Source organism: Dipodomys spectabilis, unplaced genomic scaffold, assembly GCF_019054845.1.
Source record: "Dipodomys spectabilis isolate Male_0828 unplaced genomic scaffold, ASM1905484v1 ptg000288l, whole genome shotgun sequence".
NCBI lineage: Eukaryota > Metazoa > Chordata > Mammalia > Rodentia > Heteromyidae > Dipodomys > Dipodomys spectabilis.
In genome coordinates this window covers 3,289,787-3,313,982 of record NW_024870965.1, presented here as the reverse complement: position 1 = coordinate 3,313,982, position 24,196 = coordinate 3,289,787, and the positions used below count along the sequence as shown (strand labels likewise).

The following is a 24,196-nucleotide window of genomic DNA, read 5'->3' as shown; positions in this document are numbered from 1 at the left end:
TAATTCTGATAAATTGGAAGTCTTATTTGGGAACAAGATCAAGTTAAGTAAGAAGAGCAACAAACTGATTTTCTGGCCCTCAACATTCCTTTTCGTTGATTTTTGTTATTCTTGTTTTGTGTCAGCATTTGGGCTTGAACTCCAGGCCTGGGCACTGGCCCTTCACTTTTCACTCCAGGCTGACACTCAACACTTGAGCCACTTCTGGCTCTTGCTGGTTAGCTGGAGATAAGGATTTCAGGGATTTCCATGCCCATACTGGCTTCAAACAAGGATCCACAAAGTTCAGCTTTCTGAGTAGCTAGGGTTACAGGCACGAGCCTCCAGCACCTGGCCTTACATTTGTTTAAATAAACGCGGATGCCCTATGTTAACACATATCTTTTGTTTTCAGTGGGGTCAAACTTTGTGAACAAACGATCTCTCCCAGAATTACTCAACCAAAGCAATGGGCTTTAGTTATTCTCCTGTCACAGGAAGCCCTGTCCTAGTTCATTCTTGCCACCAAAATGTGACACAATTGCATCCTGGAAAACTGGGAGATATTTTACACTCACCAAACCTGTACTCTTTAACTGAAAGCTGGTATTATATTTGAGGGATGGGTTGATTTTTTTCTTTCTAATTAAAATAATATCATGAGATCCAAGAAGTTTCTACATTCGAGCTAGTTCTCGATCTATTTTCCAATGGAGAAATGGTATATATAATTTTATATCATGTGAATATGTACATTTTTGGGTGATCTATACAAAGAATAACCTAATTGCTAAGTGGGAAAAAAACCACTTTTTTGTCAATTTAACAAATTAAGTAAAAATATCATCACTAATTATATATTATTAAATTTTTTAAGCCTTGGAAAATCTGTCCAAGTGTGTATTCATGTGTGTTTATATATATATAAGTTTATTTTTCTTGAGTCTGAGCTGTTTTTTTCCTCTGTTTCTTTTGGAGTATTTTTTTTTTGTACTGGATTATTTGTCAGAAAATAAGAGGAATAATATTTTCACAACCAGTGCAAAAAGCCAAGTCATACGTAACTTACCAGAATCACTAGTGTCTTTGGGAACCTGGTGGATCATTTGCCAGGAACATGCAACCATAAACAAAGAGGCTACGAGCCAAGGGTAACAAGCCACTACATTGCATAAACGCGTGATTCATGTGTTCAATTTGCTTCATTTGCAAAACACTTTTAATGGGCTTCTCATTACTCTTTCCTGTACGCAGTTCAAATGTACCCTGTGAGCAGTTCTGCAAATACAACAAAACTAGAAAGCATACACTAAGTTAAATATGCAAGCCTTAATTTTTATTACATAGAAAACTTGAGTTGTCATCCAGTCTCTCACAATGGTTCAGCCTCACGCAGACTCTCAAGCCATGGAAGTTCTTGGTAGAGGAGAGCAAGACAGATGCTGATGGCTGGCGGCTGAAGACTCTGCCGGTACTGACAATTTCATCTGGCCGGTGAATTATGTTATGACAGTCCAAACTGTCATAAAATAGGCCCTGCGCCACTACAAGGTGACAATTTATTGTTATTACTCAAGAAGTAAGTAACAACTTGAGGGACACGTTTATTTCAAATGCACACTAGGCTACGCACAAATAAAAATTGTAAAATAGTTTAAAACATAGGCACAGGCAACTGTCTTATGGGGGCAGGGGAACCTGAATATTTCCTTTAAATTAATCCCCTTACATACGAGCTATGTACAAAGTCAGCCAAATGTAGACTATCTTTTCCACAATTTTTGCCACACATAGTTTTACTCTTAAGACGGTTCCTAGCAAATAAATTGAATTTTGTTTCAGTAAATAATAGATAATGCTATGCATAATCTTGCAACAACAGATTATGATCCAAAGAATTCATTTCCCATATTTAGAAAAGCATGTTTGGGGGCTGGGAGGGTGGCTCAGTGGTAGAGTGCTTGCCTCACAGGCATGAGGCCCAGGGTTCGATTCCTCAGCACCACATAAACAGAAAAAGCCAGAAGTGGCGCTGTGGCTCAAGTGGTAGAGCAGTAGCCTGGAGCTGAAGAGCTGAGGGACAGAGCCCAGGTCCCATGACCAACAATAAAGAAAAAAAAAAGAAAAATATGTTTGGGGCTGGGCATGGTGGCTGGCATCCATATGCCAATCAAATATGAGACGATAAAGTGAGGTGAATGTGGACCCCAAGCCAACCCAGGTAAAGTTAGCAAGGTCTCACTTATGAAGTATGGTTTGCACCTGTGATTCCAGCGACACTGGAGGCCTACTCAGAACAGTGGTCCAGGCTAGCCCAGGCAAAAAGGAGAGAGAGAGACAGAGAGACAGACAGAGAGAGACAGAGCCTATCACAAAAAACTAGAGCAAAAAAGCCTAGGAAAGTGGTTCAAATGGTGAGAGATAGACAGACAGATAGGAATTTCCTTTGAACATATATAAAATATATATAATCATTAATTAGTAAGTCATTCCTCCACTTTTGAAGACGTACAGTACTTCCAGTTTTACCCTATTATAAATGAACTTTGAATAATCTAAGCTCTTGGCTGAGTTTTAGACTACAAGTTTAGGAAAGACTCCCAAACATCGATTTACATGGTCAACGGGAAGAAATATGTGATTGTTCTGGACAAAACACTGACAGATTACTTTTGAAAGAAGTGTACACAGTTTCTGCTAGCAATGCACCGCAGCTCCTCTCTTACTATTCATCCACTGCCATGATAAGTAGTATAATTATAAAAAAGAATTCTGCTAAATATGCAATCTTGTTTTAATATGTGGGGTTTTTGTGGGGGGGTCAGGTCGCGGGGCCTGAACTCTGGGCCTGGGCGCTGTCCCTCAGCTCTTCAGCTCAAGGCTAGCTACCACTAGAACCAAAGCACCACTTCTGGCTTTCTCTGCTTATGTGGTGCTGAGGAATTGAACCCAGGGCTTCATGCATGTGAGGCAAGCGCTCTACCACTGAGCCACCTTCCCAGCCCCACATGTGGGTTTTCTTAAGTTTATATGTGATATCTTTTCTGTGGTTAGAAAATATTTCATTTTTATCTTTATTTCTGGATTTTTTATTTAATCCTTTTTTATTAAATGTTTTTCATTGTTATTACAAAAGTGATGTACAGAGGGACTTAATTCTTTTTCTTTAATTTGACCATAAATAAAGCGCCACATCCTGGTGTTCTAGGCAGGTGTTCCGCCAGGTGAGCCGGACCTCCAGCCCTATTTTTCAGTGGCTATTTTTTTAGATAGGGTTTTATGTCTTACCCAGCATGCACCTGGGCTGTAATCCACTGTTTTTAGACTCCCTGCATTTGCTGAGATCACCGGTGCCTGTCCTCACAATGACCTTTCTCCCTGAAAACTCATGGACTTTTCTCTCCAGGCTGGTCTACAGCCACCATCTTCTCAATCTCAGCTTCCCAAGTAGCTAGGATTGTAAACCTGAGCCACCAACACTCGACTCTAAGCCCTTATCAGATAAACTGCATAAAATGCTTAAAAATAACCTCATCTACTGGCATATTATTTTCAGTGTGTTGGTGGACACATGAGACATGTGAAATCGATTTTATTTCTTTTCTTTTTCCTCAAGAAACTAGTTCTAGGGTCTATTTTTTTTTCTTAATCGTAGTAAGGCTTTCTCCACCCAGATATTTAATTATTCTGTCTTTTAGCTTTTCAATAATTTATCCATTGGTCTCCGCAGACCAGTAAGGTATGGAGAGAGGCTACTTTGAACTTGCCATGAAGGGATACAGAGATGAGGGAGAATCGCCGTGTTCACAGAGCCTCAGCCTCAGCTGTGCGAAGGCAGCTGTGAGCCACGCGAAGGGCAGAGAGAAATGTGCAGAATGCTAACTAGAGAAGGGAGAAGGGAAGCGGACACAGCGGTTTTGCTGAACACTGTGGGGTGAATTTTGATCAAATAAGAACAATGCAGATGAAAGTCCGTGAGAAGAGGATGAGGAATCAGGAGAAAGCAGGAACTCCAGGAGAACCACCAGCCCCGGGAGCCCCTTAAAACTTCCAAGTGTTGTCTTAGCCTGACTGGAAAGCATTCGAAGGTTATTCATGCTGCACAGGCAAATAGGAATTAAACACAGGAGGCTTAATTCCCCAGGCTGACAATAAAGAAAATGAGTCCTGCCCTTTAATGGGCAGCACTGGGAGTTGAACTTGGGGGCTTTGTACTTGCTAGACAGGTACTGTACCACTTAAGCCGCGCCTCCAGGCTCCTTTTAGCGTTATTTTCAAGGGAGAATACTGCTTTATGTGTGGCCAATCCTAGGCTTCTCGTTTGTGCTTTTCACGGTCATTGGGGATGACAGGCAAAGCTACTGGCTGGGGTGCAGGCTCCTGAGCTCCTTTGCTAAGCTGGCTCAGTACAGTCATGGCCAAAAATCTCTGCTTCCCCAGTGATCGGGATTATAGGCTCTAGCCACTGCCCCAGCTCCCTCTTCTTCCATTTATTTATTGTATTTAGTTAGAAGTTTGTGTTTAAAAAGTACTCTCTCCTGTCTTCGCATGTTCATCCTTTGGGGAAGAGAGTTTCTCTTGTGTGCATGAGCTTTACTACCCAGGAATGTATTTCTCAAGAACCTGGGAACGACCTCTGCAATTTAAACATTCGCCCATCTCTCAGCTTCTGTGAGACACAGGAGCGTAACTTCTCTGAACACCATTCCAGTGGCAAAACTACTTCTTAAGTCAACATAGGAGATGCTTGTTTATTTGTCTGGCTGAATAGTGCCAATTAATTAGCAACAGGATCACCTCAATATTTGTGACAAATAATGCTAGTAAGACCTCTAACTGGAGGACCAATTATTACTTTGAAAACCTTAGGGTGAAAGGTTCCATCTGTTTGCCTTACAGAATGATGAGATTTATTTCGTTTTTTTGAAACCTTATCTGTGGATGGCCTGTGGCACACATTATATTTGGGCCCAATATTTGTGTAAAAATGAAAATTCTGTTGTCTACTTACCGTTCTGGAAAGAATTTCCAGGTTAGGGGAAGGGTTTTTGTTTTGTTATGTTTACCCAACGCAGAAGTGAAGGAAGGCAAGGAAGGCATAGTTGTATATTGTCTAATAGGGAGTATTTTGTTGACTTAGGTGGTTGAGATGCTTATTTTTGAGATGAGGTCTTGCTTACATTGTCCAGGCTGGCCCCAAACTCCTGGGCTCAAGCAATCTCCCTTTCTTAGCTTCCAAAGCAGCAGCGAGAGCTACAAGCATAGGCCAACACACCTGGCTTGATGTTTATTTTTAGTGACCTGTAGATATTTCAAAACTACTAAGACAGTATACTTCAAATGCTCACATGACAAAACAGTGTATCTACTTCTTCATTAGCTAAACTCGACCATTCCACAATGTTTGCCTAGATCAAATAGCATTCCATATTCCATAAGTATATACAGTTTTCAAAAAAGAAAAATGACAAACTCTAAAGGGAAAAATTATCATAAGAAGACAAAAGTGGGATGTAGGAAAGGAACTCACAACTACCGAAATGTTCAGGTGAGACAGTAGGGCCTTGGACTAAGACGGATGCAAAAAGGGAGAGATGGTTTCACACACAAAATCACGAAAACCTGGGATAGGGTTGGCTTGTCCTGATGAGAGGTACAACAAGACACACAGTTAAACTTACAACAGAATCGACAGTACCTCTAGAAAATACAGAGACAGAAGAAGGAGCAAGTTTTGAGGAAGACCAGGTGCTGGAGATCAGATATTTAAATAATAAATTTGAAGTATCTGGGGAAGAGGAAAGTGAAAATGATAGATGGGTCATTAAAGCACTTTTAATTGTATTTCGGTTACTCCTGCAAGGTTCTAATTTCTTTCTTTTCCCCACTTCTGAATTGTTAATTACCCCCAAAACAATTATATTTTAATTTGCTTTTAACAACCAATTTTATCTTTAATCAAAAGCAAACAAACAAAACAAGACAAAAACGTGAAAGCTACTATGCAACAAACATGACTGTCCTTCCTAGTAGATATTTTCTTTGGGGTTTACTACACCTCAACATTTAAATGCAAAGTAGAATCTGTACTTCAAACTCACTGACCTGTCTAGTTACCATCTACATAGAGAATTAATTGAAGGAGTGGACAGTTAGTTCTGCACACCTTGTTTCTGTTACAGTTTTCTTACACGTGGGGCTCAGGCTTCAAATCAGGATTATTCTATGAGCTTTCCGCAAAATTGTTGAATCTAGAAACGTTATTACTTAGCGTTCCAACAACCTGAAGAAAGTAGAGGGGCGGGGGAGCCAGAAGCACTTTGTTGTCTTTATTTTCTTCTTGAAAATACAGGGATTTTTTTTTCCTTATGCCTCATCTATTCCTTTTCCGATCCCTGACAACAAGTAAGTACAATTACTCTGCTATAATCACAGAACTTGGGGAGTTACTAAGTTGCTATACAAAACTGTAATCACCTCAAAGAAATGGGCATTGTCTTTATAACAATTGTGTGCCCAATTTTTTTTTTAAAAAATCCATCTCAAATGCTTCCAAAGTAATAGAAGAAAAGGGTAAACTCCCAAACTCAGTTTGCAAGGAAGGCCAAGGTAACCTGAATACCAAAGCCACATAGACATACTTGAACTAAGAAAATTACAACAGCAAAATACCAGAAAACTAAAACAAACAATACATTAAAAAGGTCTTTGACAATGAAGATCAAATGGTATTTATTCCAACAATGCAAGGATGGTTGGATACAGGGCAGGCACTAAATGTGATATACCACCTCAGCAGAGTAAGGAAAATAATCACAGGGTCATCTCAATACAGAGCTCTGCATCCTTCCATGACAATACTCTCCAAAAATGCATCATAGTAGCAATGACCCATATATTACAGACCATATATAATAGTTAACATGCCCAATGGGAGAAAAATGGAAGAATTTCCCACCCAAAATCCCATATAAGCCAATAAAAACATGGCTGTCCACATGATGTCCTTCATTAGTTCATTAGCTTAAGTTGCATTTCACATGTAACACTTGAAGAAAACATTTTCTTAACTTACAAGTTGTTCAGGCAGAATAACAACAAATGACTACTTAAAATACACACAGACACACAAAATAATATTAAGACACAACTTTGCACATTAGAAGTCATAGACAATCTTCCCACAGCCTGAAGGACCCATGAAGTCGGCAATCTCTTCCTAAAGTTATTTTCACATCACTCATCCTAGAGACAGAATGACACTGATGCTTTATAATAGAAAATTAACATTGTTACTCTGCTGACATTTAAAATGCTGTGCCTGAGGTAATTTCTCCATTCATTTTCAAAGTAATTAAATCTACAGTCTAAGCCGTAATGGGAAGGAACAAGTGCCTCATTCAAGATGCCTTTCAGCAAGGGCACGTGTCAGCAAGAAGCTGAGGGAAAGCGTGTCTTTGCTAGAGACTAGCTCAGAGCATAACTGGAAGAAGGGGGCAGTTCTGACTCCCAGGCAGGAAGGTCCTGGGGTGAGTAGGTGGCCTATTTCTTGTACTTTGGGCCCTTTTCTTCTTTCTGTTGTTTTTGTTTCTGGCTTTTGTTTTGTTTGTGTGTTTTTCTGATGCCAGTACTGGAGCTTGAACTCAGAACCGGGGCTCTGTCCCTTAGGTTTTCTGCTCAAGGCTAGCTAGCGCTCTATCACTTGAGCCACAGCTGCTCAAGGCTAGCTAGCACTCTATCACTTGAGCCACAGCTCCACTTCTGGCTTTTTTTTTCTTTTTGTTGGACTTGTTGGAGATAAAAGTCTCACAGACTTTGTCTATGGCTTTGTCCCACAATCCTCAGCCTCCTGAGTAGCTGGGATTACAGGTGGGAGCTACTGGAGCCCAGTTCCCCAGTTTCTAGTTTTATAAAATAGAAAAACAAATATTTACATGGAGCTACACAAGATAATAGTTATTCAAAGAGTCCAAGACTGTAATCTACTGGCCAACCTACCTAGGAGGTAGGGGCTGAGAATAACCCGTGTAAAATTTGGGGATACTATCACAGAATCAAAAAGTAAACTAATGGAATGGAGGTATGGTTCAAGCGGTAGATGGCTAACAGCTCAAGTCCCTGCAACCAAACACAAGTGATAACAACAAAACTAAAGTCACCAATTAATCATGTTAACTGATCAACTCACCTCAAATTGTACTACAATTCCATCATCATCCAAAGAACATGATTCTTGGCACCAAACAGACACAAAGGACAATGAGCCAGAAGAGGAATTTCTGCCATAAACTCACGTATCAACGGTCAGTTGATTTTCAACTACAGGGACAGGGAAAGATTCACAATCTAGTTGGTGCCGTGACATTGTATATCCACATGAAGAAGAATGAAATTGGATACTGACCTCCTGCCTTATACAAAATTCACATCCACATGAATAAGCAGGCAGTGATGATAATTGGGTCAAGAGATCACTGGAGAATCCTGTCTTACCAAGAACAAGGAGACTGCTATTTCTAGATCTGATTTCCTGCCATCCAAACAGTGCAGAAATGACCTGCTAGGTAGGACATCTGTCTACAACAACAACAGAAATAATAATAAGGGAAGAAAGGAAGCCAAGACCTAAATAGAGCAGATTCCGTGGTCCCCAGAGCAGCTCAGACCAGAAATACCAGTCATGGAATATTAAGCTGAGGAATCTAGACTGCATCACTTGGGAGACGTGGCCTGCACAATGAAATGACCTTAGTGAGAAATGGCCTGGCTAGCTCACTGTCGTGGCCTGTATGCAAGGTGGACAAACTGAACTGGCTTAGGTCAGAACCGGCTGGTTCCAGGAGGCAACAGATGTGGGATGACACAGAGGCAGATGGAGTGGTGGGCGTGGGAAGTGAAAACAAAAGAAATGACATAAAATCGAAATAGATGTTTCCCTATAGTTTCACAATGAATCAGCTGACTTTAGAGTTTCCCCATGCTAGAGCGAACCAACAAAATACTATCTGCAGGACATTTCCTTAGAGATAAGAAGGAAATTATATATCATTACCACAGCTAAATGCGGTAAATGAATACTTCCCAAACATAATATAGGTGCCTCCTATGAGAAAAATGCAGCATGCACACAAATAGACTATGAGATTTAACACGGCCTTCTATTTTGAGACACCACTAAAAGCAAGATAAAAATATCCCTAGGTTTTGACTGTATACCTTAAGTGTTTGATGCAATATTTTCCAAAGTCAACAAAGAAGTATGCAGAAGATCTATGAGTAAAAATATGTACAGAGATGTAGAAAGATGTGAAGAAATAAGACATAAGCACAAAGATCATATTGAAAAAGCTATTAGTCCATATGGTCATTAATCAAAAGCTTCACTGGCCCAACATAAGTTATTCCATTTAATACGAATTTGAAATAAGTCTGTGATAAAAGTTTGCTCTATCTTCTGTTCATCTCTCCCCCTCCTCTTTCTGAACACTGATGTGTTATGTAGGCTGCTGTGCATGAGGTACCATGTCTTAAACCCACCTCATTTCTGCAGGTCATTTTCCACATGAAAGACTCCCATGAAAGTAGAACCTCTTGGATGATTTCCTTACGTGTCAAGAGCAAAACTCACATGTGGTCTCTAATTTAACATCTACAAAATGCTATGAAGTCCCTGTGCAATGAGGCTGAGCCTCAGATGCTGTCCTTGTCACAAATCCAAGGTTTCTCTGTGGTTTTTATAAATAGCATTGAGAGTTGATGCTTTATTGCATCACGAAGTACAAGGTGGCTCCCGAGAACATATGTGGTTCATTGGGAGAATTTCTCATGAGCAATTAACAGGCGAGTGTGCTCATTTAGAGCTAGTTACAAGGAGCTCCAGGGAAGCAGGCTTTTGTGATGGCATGTGCCTTGTGGCTGATGGGAAGCTTTGGGTCTTCTGCTGGGAAAATGGTGACGGTCATGAAGAACCATTGAGGAAAGCCAAGAAAATCTCATAAAGGTTTGGGAAGGAATCAGGACAGCACCCGTGAGCAATTGAATCGCTGGACAGCTACTAGGCCTGAAGCCATCTCTCAGTAGCAAAGGCTTCTTTGACTTGGGTTGCATGTATGCTGTTTCTAGGTCTTTAACATTCAGTTTTAATTTATGTGGCGGTGATTTCACCCCCATTCTGAGCAGCTCTAATACTGGAACACAGAAGAGATGACCTCCATGGAAACAAATCTCTTCACAGAGAACTGGCTATTTTGAATACCATATTTTTTAACTATTTTTGTCTTTTTCTTTTATTTATACTGGGGACTGAACCCAGGACATTGCACTTGCTAAACGAGTGTTTTGCCACAGAGCTACATTCTAGCCTTAAAATATTTTTTAAATGCACATTGTCCTAAAATGTGCTAAAATATGTCTGTCTGCACTTGTCAAAATAACCCCTCATGCTCTCAATCTTTACTTTTCAGATAGTTTTGACAGTGGTATAGCTCTTCCATAAAAAAATGCTCAAATTTTTATGAGGATTAAAATAAATCGAGAATTTATCTGCTACACAGTCACTATATTGAAATAAAGCTATGTCTTAATTTGTCTTTCTCTATACGTACCCAAATGAAATTTATTAGGTGTTTTAAGGATCTATTTATTGCTGTAGCTCTGAAATATTACTGAAGTTCTGACCTTCAAAAGGGACTTTTCAGTGCTAATGAAGCTCATGGGAAAAGAGAAGAACAGGAAGGAATTCTGGCTGTACAGGGCTGGAATGACAAGTCCCTACTCACACCTAACCAATGTTCATCCACACTGGTCAGGTTAGGGAGAAAAATGAAAGCACAGATTTCCAGTGTTCCTTGAAACTTACACCACACACACACACACACACACACACACACACACACACACACACACACACACACACACACACAGGGTGCAATGTCCTGAAGTGTATATATGGTCAACTAGAGATGGCAAGATAACAAGATCGTTGAGGTGTGATGAGATAAGAGTTGATGGAAAGGATGGTGCCTTCTACTCATGACGCTGGGATAGTTAGATATCCACAAGCAAAAGTGAGCAAATACAGCCAGGTGCCCACAGCCCCCGCCTGTGATCCTAGCTACTCCGGACATCCAGAGCTGACGAGGGCAGCCCAAAGCCAATGGAGGCAGCGAAGTCTGTGAGACTCTTATCTGCCATTAACCACAGAAGGCTGGACGTAGAGCTGTGGCTCAAGTGATAGAGCACACAAAAGCTCAGGGGCAGCTCCCAAACCCTGAGTTCAAGACCCACGACTGACAGAAAAAAAAAGTAAAACATAAGAACGTGGATAAAAGTTCTAAATATAGACTTGAAAATCTAAATCAGCTTTAAGAGAACATAAGCCATACTGCTTTTGTCAATTATTTTTGGATATCATACAAAAACTCAGGCTAGAAAAGCAAAAGTAAACAAACAGCTTCTCACAGCAAAGGAAACAATGAATACAATGAGAACACAGCCTGCGGACTGCGAGAAGAGTTATGGAACCAGTATCTGATAAAGAGTTAATAGGCAATGAATAAAGAACTTTTATAACTCCATAACAGCACAACAAATAACCTAAACAAGAATATCTAAAATATATTTCTCTAGACATGATATAAAATTGGCTAGCAGGTATATGAAAAAGTTTTCCATAGCACTAAACATCATGGAAATGCAGATTACAACCACAATGAGATGCTAGTTCACACCCAGAAGGGTGTAAAATGACAAGAAATAAATGCTGTTCAGGCTACAGAGCCACAGAATTGCTCTAAACTCTTGGTGAGGGTGTAGCATGGTACAGCCATATGGAAAACAGTATGGAACTTTTTAATTAAGTTAAAAATAGCATTTCCATAAGACCCAGAGCCCCTCTTCTTGGTGGAGATGAATTAACTACCTCATAGAGATAGTTGTATTCCCAGGTTTTTATGGCATTACTCAGAACAGCCAAGATATGGAAAGCAACAAATGTCTGTTGAAAGATGAATGGATTTTTTTTAAAAAATGTGCTCTGTGTGTGTGTATGTGTGCACACACACGATGGAATATTATTCAAACTCAGAAAAGGAGCCCACAATTAACTACAACACAGATGGGTACAGAGGACAGTATTCTAAGGGAAATAAGGCAGCCACAGAAACAACTTGAGTTTATGCACTCCAAAATAACTCTTTGGATAACTCAAACCCAATGAAACCCTGATGCTTTCTGATCATTGGACTCCTCAAACTAAGTATGCATTCAAGTGTTCATTGCACTAATGTTAACCGTTTGAGATTTAGAAGAGATTTACATTCCCAGTTAGCTTAAACAAGTTAGCTTTAAACAAGCCTATTCAGTTCAATGAGGAGAGGAGAGGGGACTGAACAAAGGAGAGGAGAAAAGGGGGAGGTGAGGGAGGGAAAGGGAGAAAGAGAAAATAGAAGACCTAAGTCAAAGCCGGGCACGGGTGGCTCACGCCTGTCATCCTAGCTACTCAGGAAGCTGAGATCTGAGGATCCTGGTTCAAAGCCAGCCTGGGCAGGAAAGTCCATGAGACTCTTCTCCCCAATAAACCACCAGAAAACTGGAAGTGGTGCTGTGGCTCAAGGGGTAGGGCGCTTCCCTTGAGCTGAAGAGCTGAGGGACAGCGCCCAGGCCCAGAGTTCACGACCAAAAAAAAAGATCTAAATCAAATTGTGCAAAATAGCATATATGTGGAGTGAACAAATAGAGATATAATATGTAACATGAGAACTGAAGTTAATAAATCGATTATATTAGGAATGCTTATTACAACATAAATGTTCTTGTTGCACACCAAATGTAACTGAGATGCTTTGTGTGTTAACCTACTTCAGCGAGTTTCCCGTGATACTGACCCTAAAATCAGGCTGGAAAGCTCAAATATATAACATAAATGTGTTTTAAAAACCAAAAAGAAACTCGCCACTCACCAATTCTGTCCCATTGGGATATAAAAATCCTTTGAAGATTGCGAAAGAGGAACAAATCATCACATTTTGTCACAAAGCCTTTAATTTAAACAAAAAATACATAGGTGCTGTTATGATGATGATGATGATGATGATTACAAGGTGGTTGGACAACTTTTAGCAACTTTTAGGGGTGAACACAGAGTCAGCGATTGGGGGGATCCACAGACAGGCTGATGATATCACTGACAGAGGCTTCTGATTATAAAGAGCAAGTCCGCATCAATAAAATGTCCCCGTATGAGCAAGGAAAATTGAGACAGCACTTCATTCCATTAAAAGCCAGCTATTCTCCACACAATAACATTGGGGAAATGTAACCCAAACCCACTACCAAGTATCACTTCCCCTACATAAACATGACTGCCATCCAAAAGATGAAAATACAAGTGCAGATATGGAGGGGAAAAAAGAAACCTTGCTTGCTGTGAATGGGGGTGCACATGAACAGAGCATTATGGAAGGCAGTGTAGATGCTCTTCAACAAGGAAAAATAAAAGTACAGCCCCAGGACTATCTAGCAATCCAACACTGTTTACTATACGTGTAGAAAGCAAAATCAGTATGCTGAAGAATCAAGTCGTCTCCCATCCTTACTGAGTCTCTACTCATAACAGCCACTAAGCTAAAATAACCTCAGTGCTCATCCACCATGAATGGACAAGGTAACAAGATCCAGAAACACTAGGCCATTAAAAGACAAGAGAGAATGAACCTTGTCATTTGATGTGACGTGGATGACACTAGAAGGCACCATGTCGAGTGAAATACGCCAGCCACAGAGGGACAGGTACCCCATGACCTCTCATGGGTGAAATCTAACATCGTTCACATCAGGATGTGAGAGCAAAATGGCAGTTAGGAGAGACTAGAAATGGTGATGACAGGAAAAGGTTGGTTAGTGGGAACTAAAGTATGGTGAAATATGGTTAAAGTGAGAAGTTTGGGTGTAAGATTGGACAGTAGGTGAGTATGGAAAACTGCACGTAATAGGTATTTCACATGGTAGAAGAAAAGGTTTTAAATGTTTCTCCCATAAATGATAAATCCTTGAGGAGGTGTTTACCTCACCTGACCCACAAATCACACTGAGCCACCTGCCGGTCACCCCAGAAAGATGTGCACTTGGTAGGTTTACATGTGTCAGCTCAAAAGAAATTTGAAACAAGTGTTCTTTGTGCTACTACAACGGATTCCTCGTTGATAACTGTGTTCTGCTAAAGCAAGATGGAAAGTGACTTATAAGTGTGTGTGTGTGTGTGTGTGTGTGTGAGAGAGAGAGAGAGAGAGAGAGAGAGAGAGAGAAAATAAGCCATCCTTGGGGGTAAAACTAGAATCCTTTAAGAAGCAGCTACACTCAAGCTTTCTGCTAGATCTTGCTACAGACTAGTGGTCTGACTGTTAAACATGGACAGTCATCCCACTAAACTACTAATATCAGCTGCCCACCAAGGGTATCGCTGCATCTGGCCCATCCAGCCAAAATGCCCAAGCAGCAGCCAGCACCTCGTCTAGCAGAAGCAAGCTACCTGAGCAGTCAGTGTGCCGGCTCCACGCTCCCTGCTCTGTAGGTCATTGGTTCAACCTCCACTCTTCAGCAGCCAGTAAGCGCCATCAAAACTAAAATGTGCACCTACTTTGTGTCACTTCGACACTTGGAATAGGCCTGGTATGGTACATAGGACCTGCTCGATGCATATTTATTGAAATAATAAATGCTCACAGAGTGGCCGGATGTTACCCTCCAAAAAGAAGAGATGAGCTCGACTTGAGACAATGACTCATTTACAGTATCTGTTGAGAAAATGAAATGAGGGATTCCCCAAGCATTTCTTCAAGATAGTATTGTTATTTTATCATTATCATCATCATCATCATTTTTCTTCAGTAATGGAGCTCAGACGCAGAGCCTCACGCCTGCTTGGCTTCCTTGCTCACAGCTAAAGCTCAATCACCTGTGCTGTGCCTCTGGCCCAGCTTTTTGCTAATCAATTGAAGCTGTAAGTCTCCCAGACATTTCTGTGCAAGCTGGTTTTGAACCACAATCCTCCAGATCTCAGCCTATTGAGTAGCTAGGTTTAAGGTGGGAACACAGCACTAAGAAAGTAAGTTTATTCAAGTAGTAGTTGTACAAGTAAGGGAGGTCTCACTGTGACCCTTTCATACTGTAGACAACGCACCCATAGCTCCCTCAGCCACTTCTGTCGCCCTTCCTGGCTCTTTCCTTCTTAAAGCAACCTCAGCAGGCTTCATTATTCTGTTTTCAAGCAGACATACTAATGTGACCACAGCCCCCCTCCATTCTCCCTCTCTGTCCCCCAACTTCCCTCCGGCTCAGCCAAGGTAGTGTTTCCAGGGAGAATCAATGTTAGTTGTTATGGCTGTGCTCAGGAAACACCCAGAAGACAGGAACACCGGAGCCTGGCTCAGACATAAAAGATTTGGAAGACACGTGGAAAAAGAATAAGATCATACAATGATAAACTTGATGTCAAATATTTAATACACACACACACACACACACACAAAAGAAGAAATGAAGCTCATTTTTCCATGCAAGGGGGGGAGGGGGGGAATCCTCAAAGGCGATCAGAACCTTTGTGAATTCCAAAAAAGGTTAGTTCTGATTCTTGTTGATACTGATTCTTGTTAACACTGGTTTACATGTGTGGTGGATCTCTGGTCTACACACAGGACAACTTAGTGTGTGGCTCATCCATTAATGCCCAGCAAGAAAGAGTGCAAACAGCTCCTGCCCAAAGGGAGGCAGGAGGCTCTGGGATCTGCGGGCTTCGGCGATCTGCTGGCTTGACCACGGGCCTCAATGCAGAGATGCTTTTCCGTGGAGGAAGCTCAGCTCAGGTAAGAGTGAAGTGTGTTAAGGACAGCATGGTATGCGTTCTCAAGGCTGCACAAAGCAGAAATAACAATTCTTCCAATGTTCTAGCTTTTCGATTCTCAAAGGCGATCGGAACCCTTGTGAAGGTTCTGGGGGACACCCCGACACGCACCCCTCTCCACAGGGATCAAATGAATTGAGCTTCCCCCACTGATCTTGAATCTCTAGAACTGTGAACTAATTTTTTTTCTTTATCCATGAGTTGCCTCTGGTTATTTATCACAGTGGTGCGACGCTGGCTGTTACAAGACATGGCATGTTTTGAGCGTTTACTCCAACTCCCAGGCAAAAGAAAATCCTTGAAAGTTCAGGGTCTCAACCAACTACACAAAACCCCACTAGGGACTTGGGACTTCCAACTCCACAGGAAGAGCTCCATCTGCGATTCGGGACAGTCTACTCATGGGTCACAGAGGCTGGCGTGCAGGGCTGATGCCTGAGAAGACGGAAAGACAAGAAGGGAAGGAAGTCCTGATAGCCACACACAAAGGGGTGTCTTCACCCCAGCTCTCAAGCAGCCAGAGAGAATACCATCCAGAAAGCAGCGGAGGCAGAGGGAAAAGTATCCCAGAGAGAAAAATAAATTTGTTTTACAACACTGTCAGCAAAGCCCATTCCCATCAGCCACGCTGGTGGGATAATTACTATGCCATAATTGATGGGATGTAAATGCTTTGTAATCAGGGTGTTATTCTTAAAAGGCAATCTCGTTGCATTGAGCACCATGATGCATTTTGAAATCGGAAAATATAGGCTATCACCCAGGCTGATGAAAAGGGGAAAGGGAATTTACTGAGCTGATGGAAGTCAGAGGGCTTTGTAGACTGGAGCCACAGCAGAAAAAGTGGTACGTAGACTTTTGTGAGCCCAAATCCCTGATGTATGATTTTCCATTTCCTGAGGCACAACAATTCTTTCTTCCTTCTCAGAAAACCTTGAGCCTTCGTTATACTCCACATGAGTGGAACAGGCTTTAATGTTGCATCTAAATAGATGCTAGGAGAAAATACAAAAGCATGGAAATCAGAAGGAAAAAATCTTTCACTAAGCACCTATCTGAGCTAGTGTTAACTATAGCAGAACTTATCATTTCAGTATGTTTTTTTTTTAATTAGAAGATTGTACACACCTGTAATCCTAGCCCTTCAGGAGGCTGAGAGCTGAGGATCACAATCCAGAAAGACAAGTCTGAGAGACTCTTCTCTGCAATTAACCATCAAAAAGCCAGAAGTAGAGCTTGGAGCACAAAACGTAATGGACAGTGCCCAGGCCCCGCTACCCCCCCACACACACACACAAAGGAAAAGAACAAAGAAAATTGGAATGTTAGTTTTGTTTTTTTACAAAAAACAAAATCTTTTTTAGAGAGAAACTGAATTCCTCAAAGTGACTGTAGAAGTGTTCACTGAACAAAATAACCAAAAATGTCACACTTACGGATAATGTTTAGCTTAAGAACAAACTAGAGCTCAAAAAGAAAGGGAAACCTGTACATATTTAATTTCATAAGAGTAGAAAAGGGAACTCATGAGCATGTGTGCACACAGGCATGTGTGAATGTGGGGTGTGTGTGCACACACGCATGCATGGGTGCCTGTATGTGTGTATTCTCTCCTTAGCTTTCTTATATCTAAAATCAATCGCACCTTCTGTGGTGAGACCTGGCAGAAGGGCTTTTAATTTTGTTGTTTGTCAAGCATTACATGTGGTTATCGATTTGTTTCAAGTGAGTGGTAGGAAGCCTGGATTCCTAGTTAGACTAGAAGAAATGACCAACTACCTTCCACGAACTGTTCCATGGACCTCGAGGGGACTGAAGGCTTGTTACCCAGCACCTGTCACCCACCACTCCCCCAGAGCTTTCAGAGTTCACCAATGAGTAGAAAGCAGCAAGGAAGGCAAGGGGGAAGAAGCATTTGAATGTGCTGCAATAGAAATCTGGCTGACCTATTGGCTCACTAACTTCATTTCCAGCAAGGTGCATAGGAGGGGAGAGGGACAGAGGTGGGGGGGAGGGGAAGGGGGAGAACCAAAACTCTTAGCAGTCAGGGTGCCATTGGCTCACTCCTGTAATCCTAGCTACCCAGGAGGCTGAGATCTGAGGATCATGGTTTGAAGCTAGCTGAAGCAGGAAAATCTGTGAGACTCTTATGTACTATTAACTGCCAAAATGCAGGAAATGGAGCTGTGGGTCAGATGGTAGAGTGCTAGCCTTGAGCAAAAAAGCTAAGAGATAGCCCCTAGGCCCTAAGTTCAAAGCCCAGGACAGGCATTAAAAAGATTAGAAAACCTGTTTCCCACAGATAGCATATATTTTATGTATGTCTAAATATTATTCTTAATCTTTTGTTGTAAGGTGATCATAGATTCATAAGAAGGGCAAAGAAATTTGCAGGAATGTCCCATACACAAATGCTTCAATTACCCATCATTGGCATTTGATACAGCATTAGCACAACACCAGAAGCAGAAAAAATTAAGTTGGCTTGGTCCAAAGATAACTCAGATTTTACTAGTTATAAATCCACTCCCTAGTGTTGCTTGTGTGTGTGTGTGTGTGTGTGTGTGTGTGTGTGTGTGTGTAAAATCACCTTGATGGTATCTATCTAATATTGTAGCTTGTTATTATACCTAATGTAATATTATGGCAATTATATTATAACTAGTTGCACATAAAACTGCCAGAAACTTTTGTAGGAAAGTTCCTGTAGGAAAATCCATTCTCATTTCTTTTCATTTTAGAGTGCATTAGTGATACATTAGTATATATCAACTACAAAACAATAGGGTGGACTTAACATTAAGATCTTTATTTTTTTCCCAGAATCATGAAGATCTGAAAAAAAAAAGGAGAATTTTTGAAGTGAAAATTAGCAATTTTCTCTGAGAAAGTGGTAGGTGAATATTATTATTAAATTAATATTATGATTGCAAAGATGTTTTCAGAGATCACATTCCAGTGTTTCAAGATTCTAACAGTTATCCCAACATGCAGTGACTGAATGCCCTCCACATGCTTCACTTTCCCTTCAGAATCCTCGATCTCCAGGATCCTTCAGTGGAAAATTCCACATCGACATTACTTTTGAGACTCTGCATCATGATGCACAACAGTTCTACAGGGAGTGATGCATCAGTCCAACCCCCACAGCACAGAGCATGCATCTCGTAGTAGGAGCAGAGCTGGGAAACCTCCTCATCTCCAGCCAGGACCCCTGCCAGCATTGTTCAGATTAAGGAAGTCTCATCAGTTCACCTGATTTCTTTCACATTGGTTTCTTTGACGCTGCAATCCCAACAGACAACTTGGATAAGGACGCCACCACATAATACACAAATTATTCTCGACATTGTCAAAACCTCTGTGTTTATACAGAATCTAAGGTGCATGATGCTCAATGCCTTGCTATTTGTGTTGAGTGATTGTACCATGCCATGGCTAAATATTTGCAAAGTTCCAGGTAGGGTGTTGGGTTCTTCTGACATGTCTCAAAAATGGCTAACATCAACACAGCCAGCGGGACAGAGCGGTACCCCCATCACCATGGAGGGAGAGGAAGCTCCCACAATAAAGTAGATATAAAAAAGAGCAATATAAACACTGGTATATCTGATTTGAAAGCCTTTTCTTGGCTTTACTACTCATTTATGGGGGGTAAAAATGGGATCCACAGAAATTAATTATCTAAACATGTCAGAGGAACTGGAATGAGTGCTTTTCTAGTCTAGTCTCCTCAAGGATCTATTCTGTGTGGGAAAACATTCCAGGCAAAGCTCATTAAGACAACAATTAGCAGCAACTGCAGAGTGTGGGTAATAAGGTATCTGCACATACTCACATAAAGATGGGGCAGACTATTTGTAATGAGCAATTTCATAAATGGTCCAATGCACATGGCCAGCACACCTGTAAACATTCAGTTCATAGTTATAAAATAACCTGCATTATTGCTTTTATCTGCAGAGACCTGTCCTTTTCTGGCGATATTAGGATTTGAACTCAGGGCCTTATCCTGGCTAAAACAAGCATTCTACCACTTGATACACACCTCCTATTCTATTTTGCTTTATCATGTTTCATATAGGATCTCATTTTTCCCACCAGACTCAATACATGATCCTCCTACTTACACTTCCTATGTAGCTGGGAACAAGGACAATTATCAAGCCTGGCTATTGGTTGAGAGGGGTCTCACTAATTTTTACCCACGATGACTTCAAACCACAATCTTCCCAGACTCTGCCTCTCAGTAGCTATTATTACAGGCACGAGCCCCTAAGCCCAGCCCAGACCTGTGATTTGAGATAAAAATTGTCTTTTGCAACATTTAAATATGCATGCAGCCAAATAAAGCCTCTGCACTCACTAGGCATTGTCGGCTTTAAAATTCATTTTACAAATTTATTGTTTTTGTGTGTCAGATATAAGGCTTGAGCTCAGAATCTGGGCACTGTCCCTGAGCTTTATTTCTCAAAGCTAGTGCTCCATTACTTAAGCCTCGGTTCATTTCGAACTTTTTGGTGGTTAATTGGAGAGAAAAGTATCACAGATTGTCCTGCCCCAGGCTGGCTTTGAACCATAATCCTTAGATCTCAGCCTCCTGAGTAGCTAGATTACGAGTGTGGACCACTGGCACCAGAATAAAGTTCATTTTGCAGATTGCCAAGTGTACATTTATAGAGCAATCATACGATCAGTGGTATTTCCCTGTCTTCTTGCCTGTTCTTCCTAGAGCGAAGAACACAATGAAGCTTATTAAGCTCTTCTTTCTCAGCAAAACATGATTTTCTTGGGGGAAAATGATCTATTTATCTCTGTACAAGTCATTTCTAGTTGGATGCCCATGGAGGAACATTTAATGACATTCTGGAGAGAGAAAAGTATTTCTCAAGGGGACTTCATTGCTCTTCATTTGTTTATGCCAACTGATCACCGTGACTGTGCCAACTGTTTATGAAACTGTCCAGTTCTTATCTGAAGAATGGACAGTAATAACTAAAAATAAAAATCTACTCCATGGCTTCAAGTTCTGCCCAAAGTGGAGTAACAGGCACCACAAGAAAGAAGAACAAAATGCTGACAACATATGTACTCAAAAAGTGTTTCCCTTTCCACTTCTGGACATTGGGTGCTGCAGGAGTATAAGGTGTACAGGTGTAAGGTGCAGGTGTAAGGCTTGCAGGGTAGGAGGGAGAAAGCAGTGAGGTGAGTCTGCTGTGTGCCTCAGTTTACCCTTACTGTTTTGAGGGTTTCCTAAAGAAGGGGAAACCCCAGATGAGCCTGGCAAATGCAGTGAAATGGAACGGCAGAACCATCTGTGAAAAGATCCAACAGGAAATATTTGGGGAACATCATCAGGCTCAGGAAGAAAGAACGGCTCCAAGGATGAAGTGGAGAGGTCAGCTGACCTGCTCTAAGTCTGGAGGAGATGCATGCAGCTGCTGGTCACCGCGGTGACAGATCCTGACCTTGACCCTGCTCACAGCCAGCTGCTGCCAGACAGCCTGGAAGAACTGGGGTCGATTCTCAGAGCAGACTCTGAGGTGTGCCTGCGGCCGGACTCCTCGGGGAGGCTGAGCACAGCCCTGTTGCTGCCTAGCCAGGTTGAAAAGCAAGAAGACCCAAAGCATCAAACTGCCTTCCAATAACACGTCAAGACAATATTGATAGAATCTGCCACAAACGTGCAATGCCCAAGTTCACATCCAGTAAAAGTGCTAGAAATGCAAAGAAACCGGAAAAGAGGGTCCCCTCGCGTTGTGAGTGCTTGATTCCCCTCTCCTGCATGCAGGTTTGAAAGTGCACAGGAAGCGGAGGCCCAGGGGCATGAGGAATACCGTCTGCACAGATTTTAGTTAGCCGCCCTGTGACACGGCTTAAACCCCTTGTCTGTGTCCACCGTGAGCAACTGAGGGCGGTGCTCAGAGGACTAAATGCGCAGTGATTGGTTGCCGGAAATGATGTTCATTCAGAACCAGAGTTTGGAAACAAGTGTTTGCAATATAGTCCAAGGTGAAGAAGAAAGAAAACCCATCTTTATGCATCCATAACTGATCTGATCTCAGGGATAAATCACACAAGATAAGAAACACCTCTGAACTAGAGAAAGCAGTTACTGGGAGCCTAGGTACTCAAGAAGAGTTGGGAGACAGGAAACAATGTAAGGTCTGTGAGAACCAGCACGGCCTGCTTCACCACCGGAAATCCACAGGCGGCTGTGAGCCATGCCAGTAGTCAGGGATAGGGACACAGGAAGGAAGGAGTGTGAGGGAGCAGCCCGCCCACCTTTTACAATGAAAGCCTACATAATGCAACGTAAAGAGCCCTTCCCTGCTGTGCTTCTCAAAACAAGCTAGAAAGTCAGACATTAAAATATGCAAATCTGAGGGGCCCTGTCTCACACCTGTAATCCTAGCTCCTGTAGAGGCTGAGATATGAGGATCATGGCTCAAAGCCAGCCCAGGCAGCAGCGACGACGACGTCTATGAGATTCTTATCTCCAATTAACCTCCCCAAACAAAAAGCTGTAAGTAGAACTATGACTGTGACTCAGTCGCTGCTACCTTTAAGCAAAGCTCAGGGATAGCACCCAGGCCCTTAGTTCAAGCCCCAGTGTAGGCACTAAATAAATAAATAAGCTCATATCAAGAGAAAGTGATGCGCAAAGCTAGAAATATTTGATATCTGAAACTGAGAAGGAATAGAGGAATTGGTGAACAAACAAACCAGCTGAGCCTCTGATCGCCCCGGTATACATACAACACACAGCAAATTCTGCAGGCACAAAAAGTCCAGCCATTCATAGAAGCCTTGCAGTGACTTCTTGATAATTCAATGATGAACAGATTTTTTTTTTTGGAGTCCGGTCGTGGGGCCTGAACTCTGGGCCTGGGCGCTGTCCCTCAGCTCTTCAGCTCAAGGCTAGCGCTCTACCACTTGAGCCACAGCGCCACTTCCGGCTTTTTTTCTTTTTGCTTATATGGTGCTGAGGAATCGAACCCAGGGCCTCAGGCATGCAAGGCAAGCGCTCTACCACTGAGCCACCTTCCCAGCCCCATGAACAGATTTTATTTAATAAAAAATGGCTTCTTGCTAAAGTATGTTGCCCTGGGAGAACAGAAGAGTAAAGTTTTCAATAAGTAGCAGTAAACGTCAGAAGGCATCAGAAGTACCCGCAAGACTTTACCTGGAAGTTGCTCTCCAACTCCAACCATTGCTGATCCAGATCTAGGCTTGGCTTTGAGATTTTTGCACCTTTTTTTCCCATGGGTTGTGGGGCTTAAACTTGGGGCCTGGGTGCTATCCTTGAGCTTTTTTGTTCAAGGCTAATGCTTTACCACTTGGAGCCACAGCACTACTTCCTCTTTTCTGGGGGCTACTCAGAATTAAGAATCTCATGGACTTTTCTGCCCAGATCCTCAGGTCTCAGCCTCCTGAGTAGCTAGTGTGACAGGCGTGAGCCACTGGCACCCAGCAATTTTGCAAGTTTAACAAGTGTCCAGGTGGTATGCATGCTGCTTTCCTGGTTAGCAAACTCTCAGAGCCATTGCTCTGGTGGCAAATGTGCCAGCACACCCATCCTGCATTTCACAGGTGTCAGCCGCTTGCTGATGGCCTGGCTCAGAGCCTCAGAGAATGGCTGACCTCTTCCAGGGCTATATATGGCCCTCGAGGACAAATGACCAGAGCTGTGGACAAAGACTTTCTCCATTCAACATCATCTGAAGAATCATCGCAGCTACACAGACACCACTGAACCAGCTAACACCCCCCCCCCATTTGCCTGAATGGTGAGCCAGATTTTCCTCCTCTGGATTATTGTTGCCTTACTGCCTTCAGGTGTGTGTTCCAACACTACACCTCGATAAATGTTTACACACACACACACACACACACACACACACACACACACACACACACACACAGAGAAAACTCCAGAATTCAGTCAACAGAAGCAGAGATAGAACAGAAAACAGAGCCGCATCGCCTGGGTTTCAGAGCAATCCCATGTTCCATGTGTGGGAAACGCAATCATGCAGCCGCCCCATCTTAAATTTCCCAGCCTCCATTACTGAGAGTTAAATAAACTGTTGGTTCTCAACTACCTGGCCTGTGGTCTTCCATTATAGCTGCACAAAACAAAGAAACACAGCTTCCAAATCATGAAAGGAAATCATTTTCCAAGCTAGAATGCTTTCAGCCAAATGGAAAGAAAGAATAAGACATTTTTTAATATGTACAAGCTAAAAAAAAAATGTTGCCTTCTTAAAACCTTTCTAAGGAAACTTCTGGAAGATGTATCCTAACAACACAAAGGAA

At 42.0% G+C, this 24,196-nt stretch overlaps 1 protein-coding gene across 1 annotated transcript in view; it reads right to left on the bottom strand.

The window, feature by feature from the left end:
- Positions 1 to 24,196, bottom strand: part of Kcnt2 (potassium sodium-activated channel subfamily T member 2) — a 263,490-nt gene that overhangs the window by 217,987 nt on the left and 21,307 nt on the right. Inside the window, exon 2 of the mRNA XM_042701224.1 lies at positions 1,724 to 1,742. Coding sequence (XP_042557158.1) covers positions 1,724 to 1,742 — 19 coding nt within the window. The remainder of the gene's footprint in view (positions 1 to 1,723; positions 1,743 to 24,196) is intronic.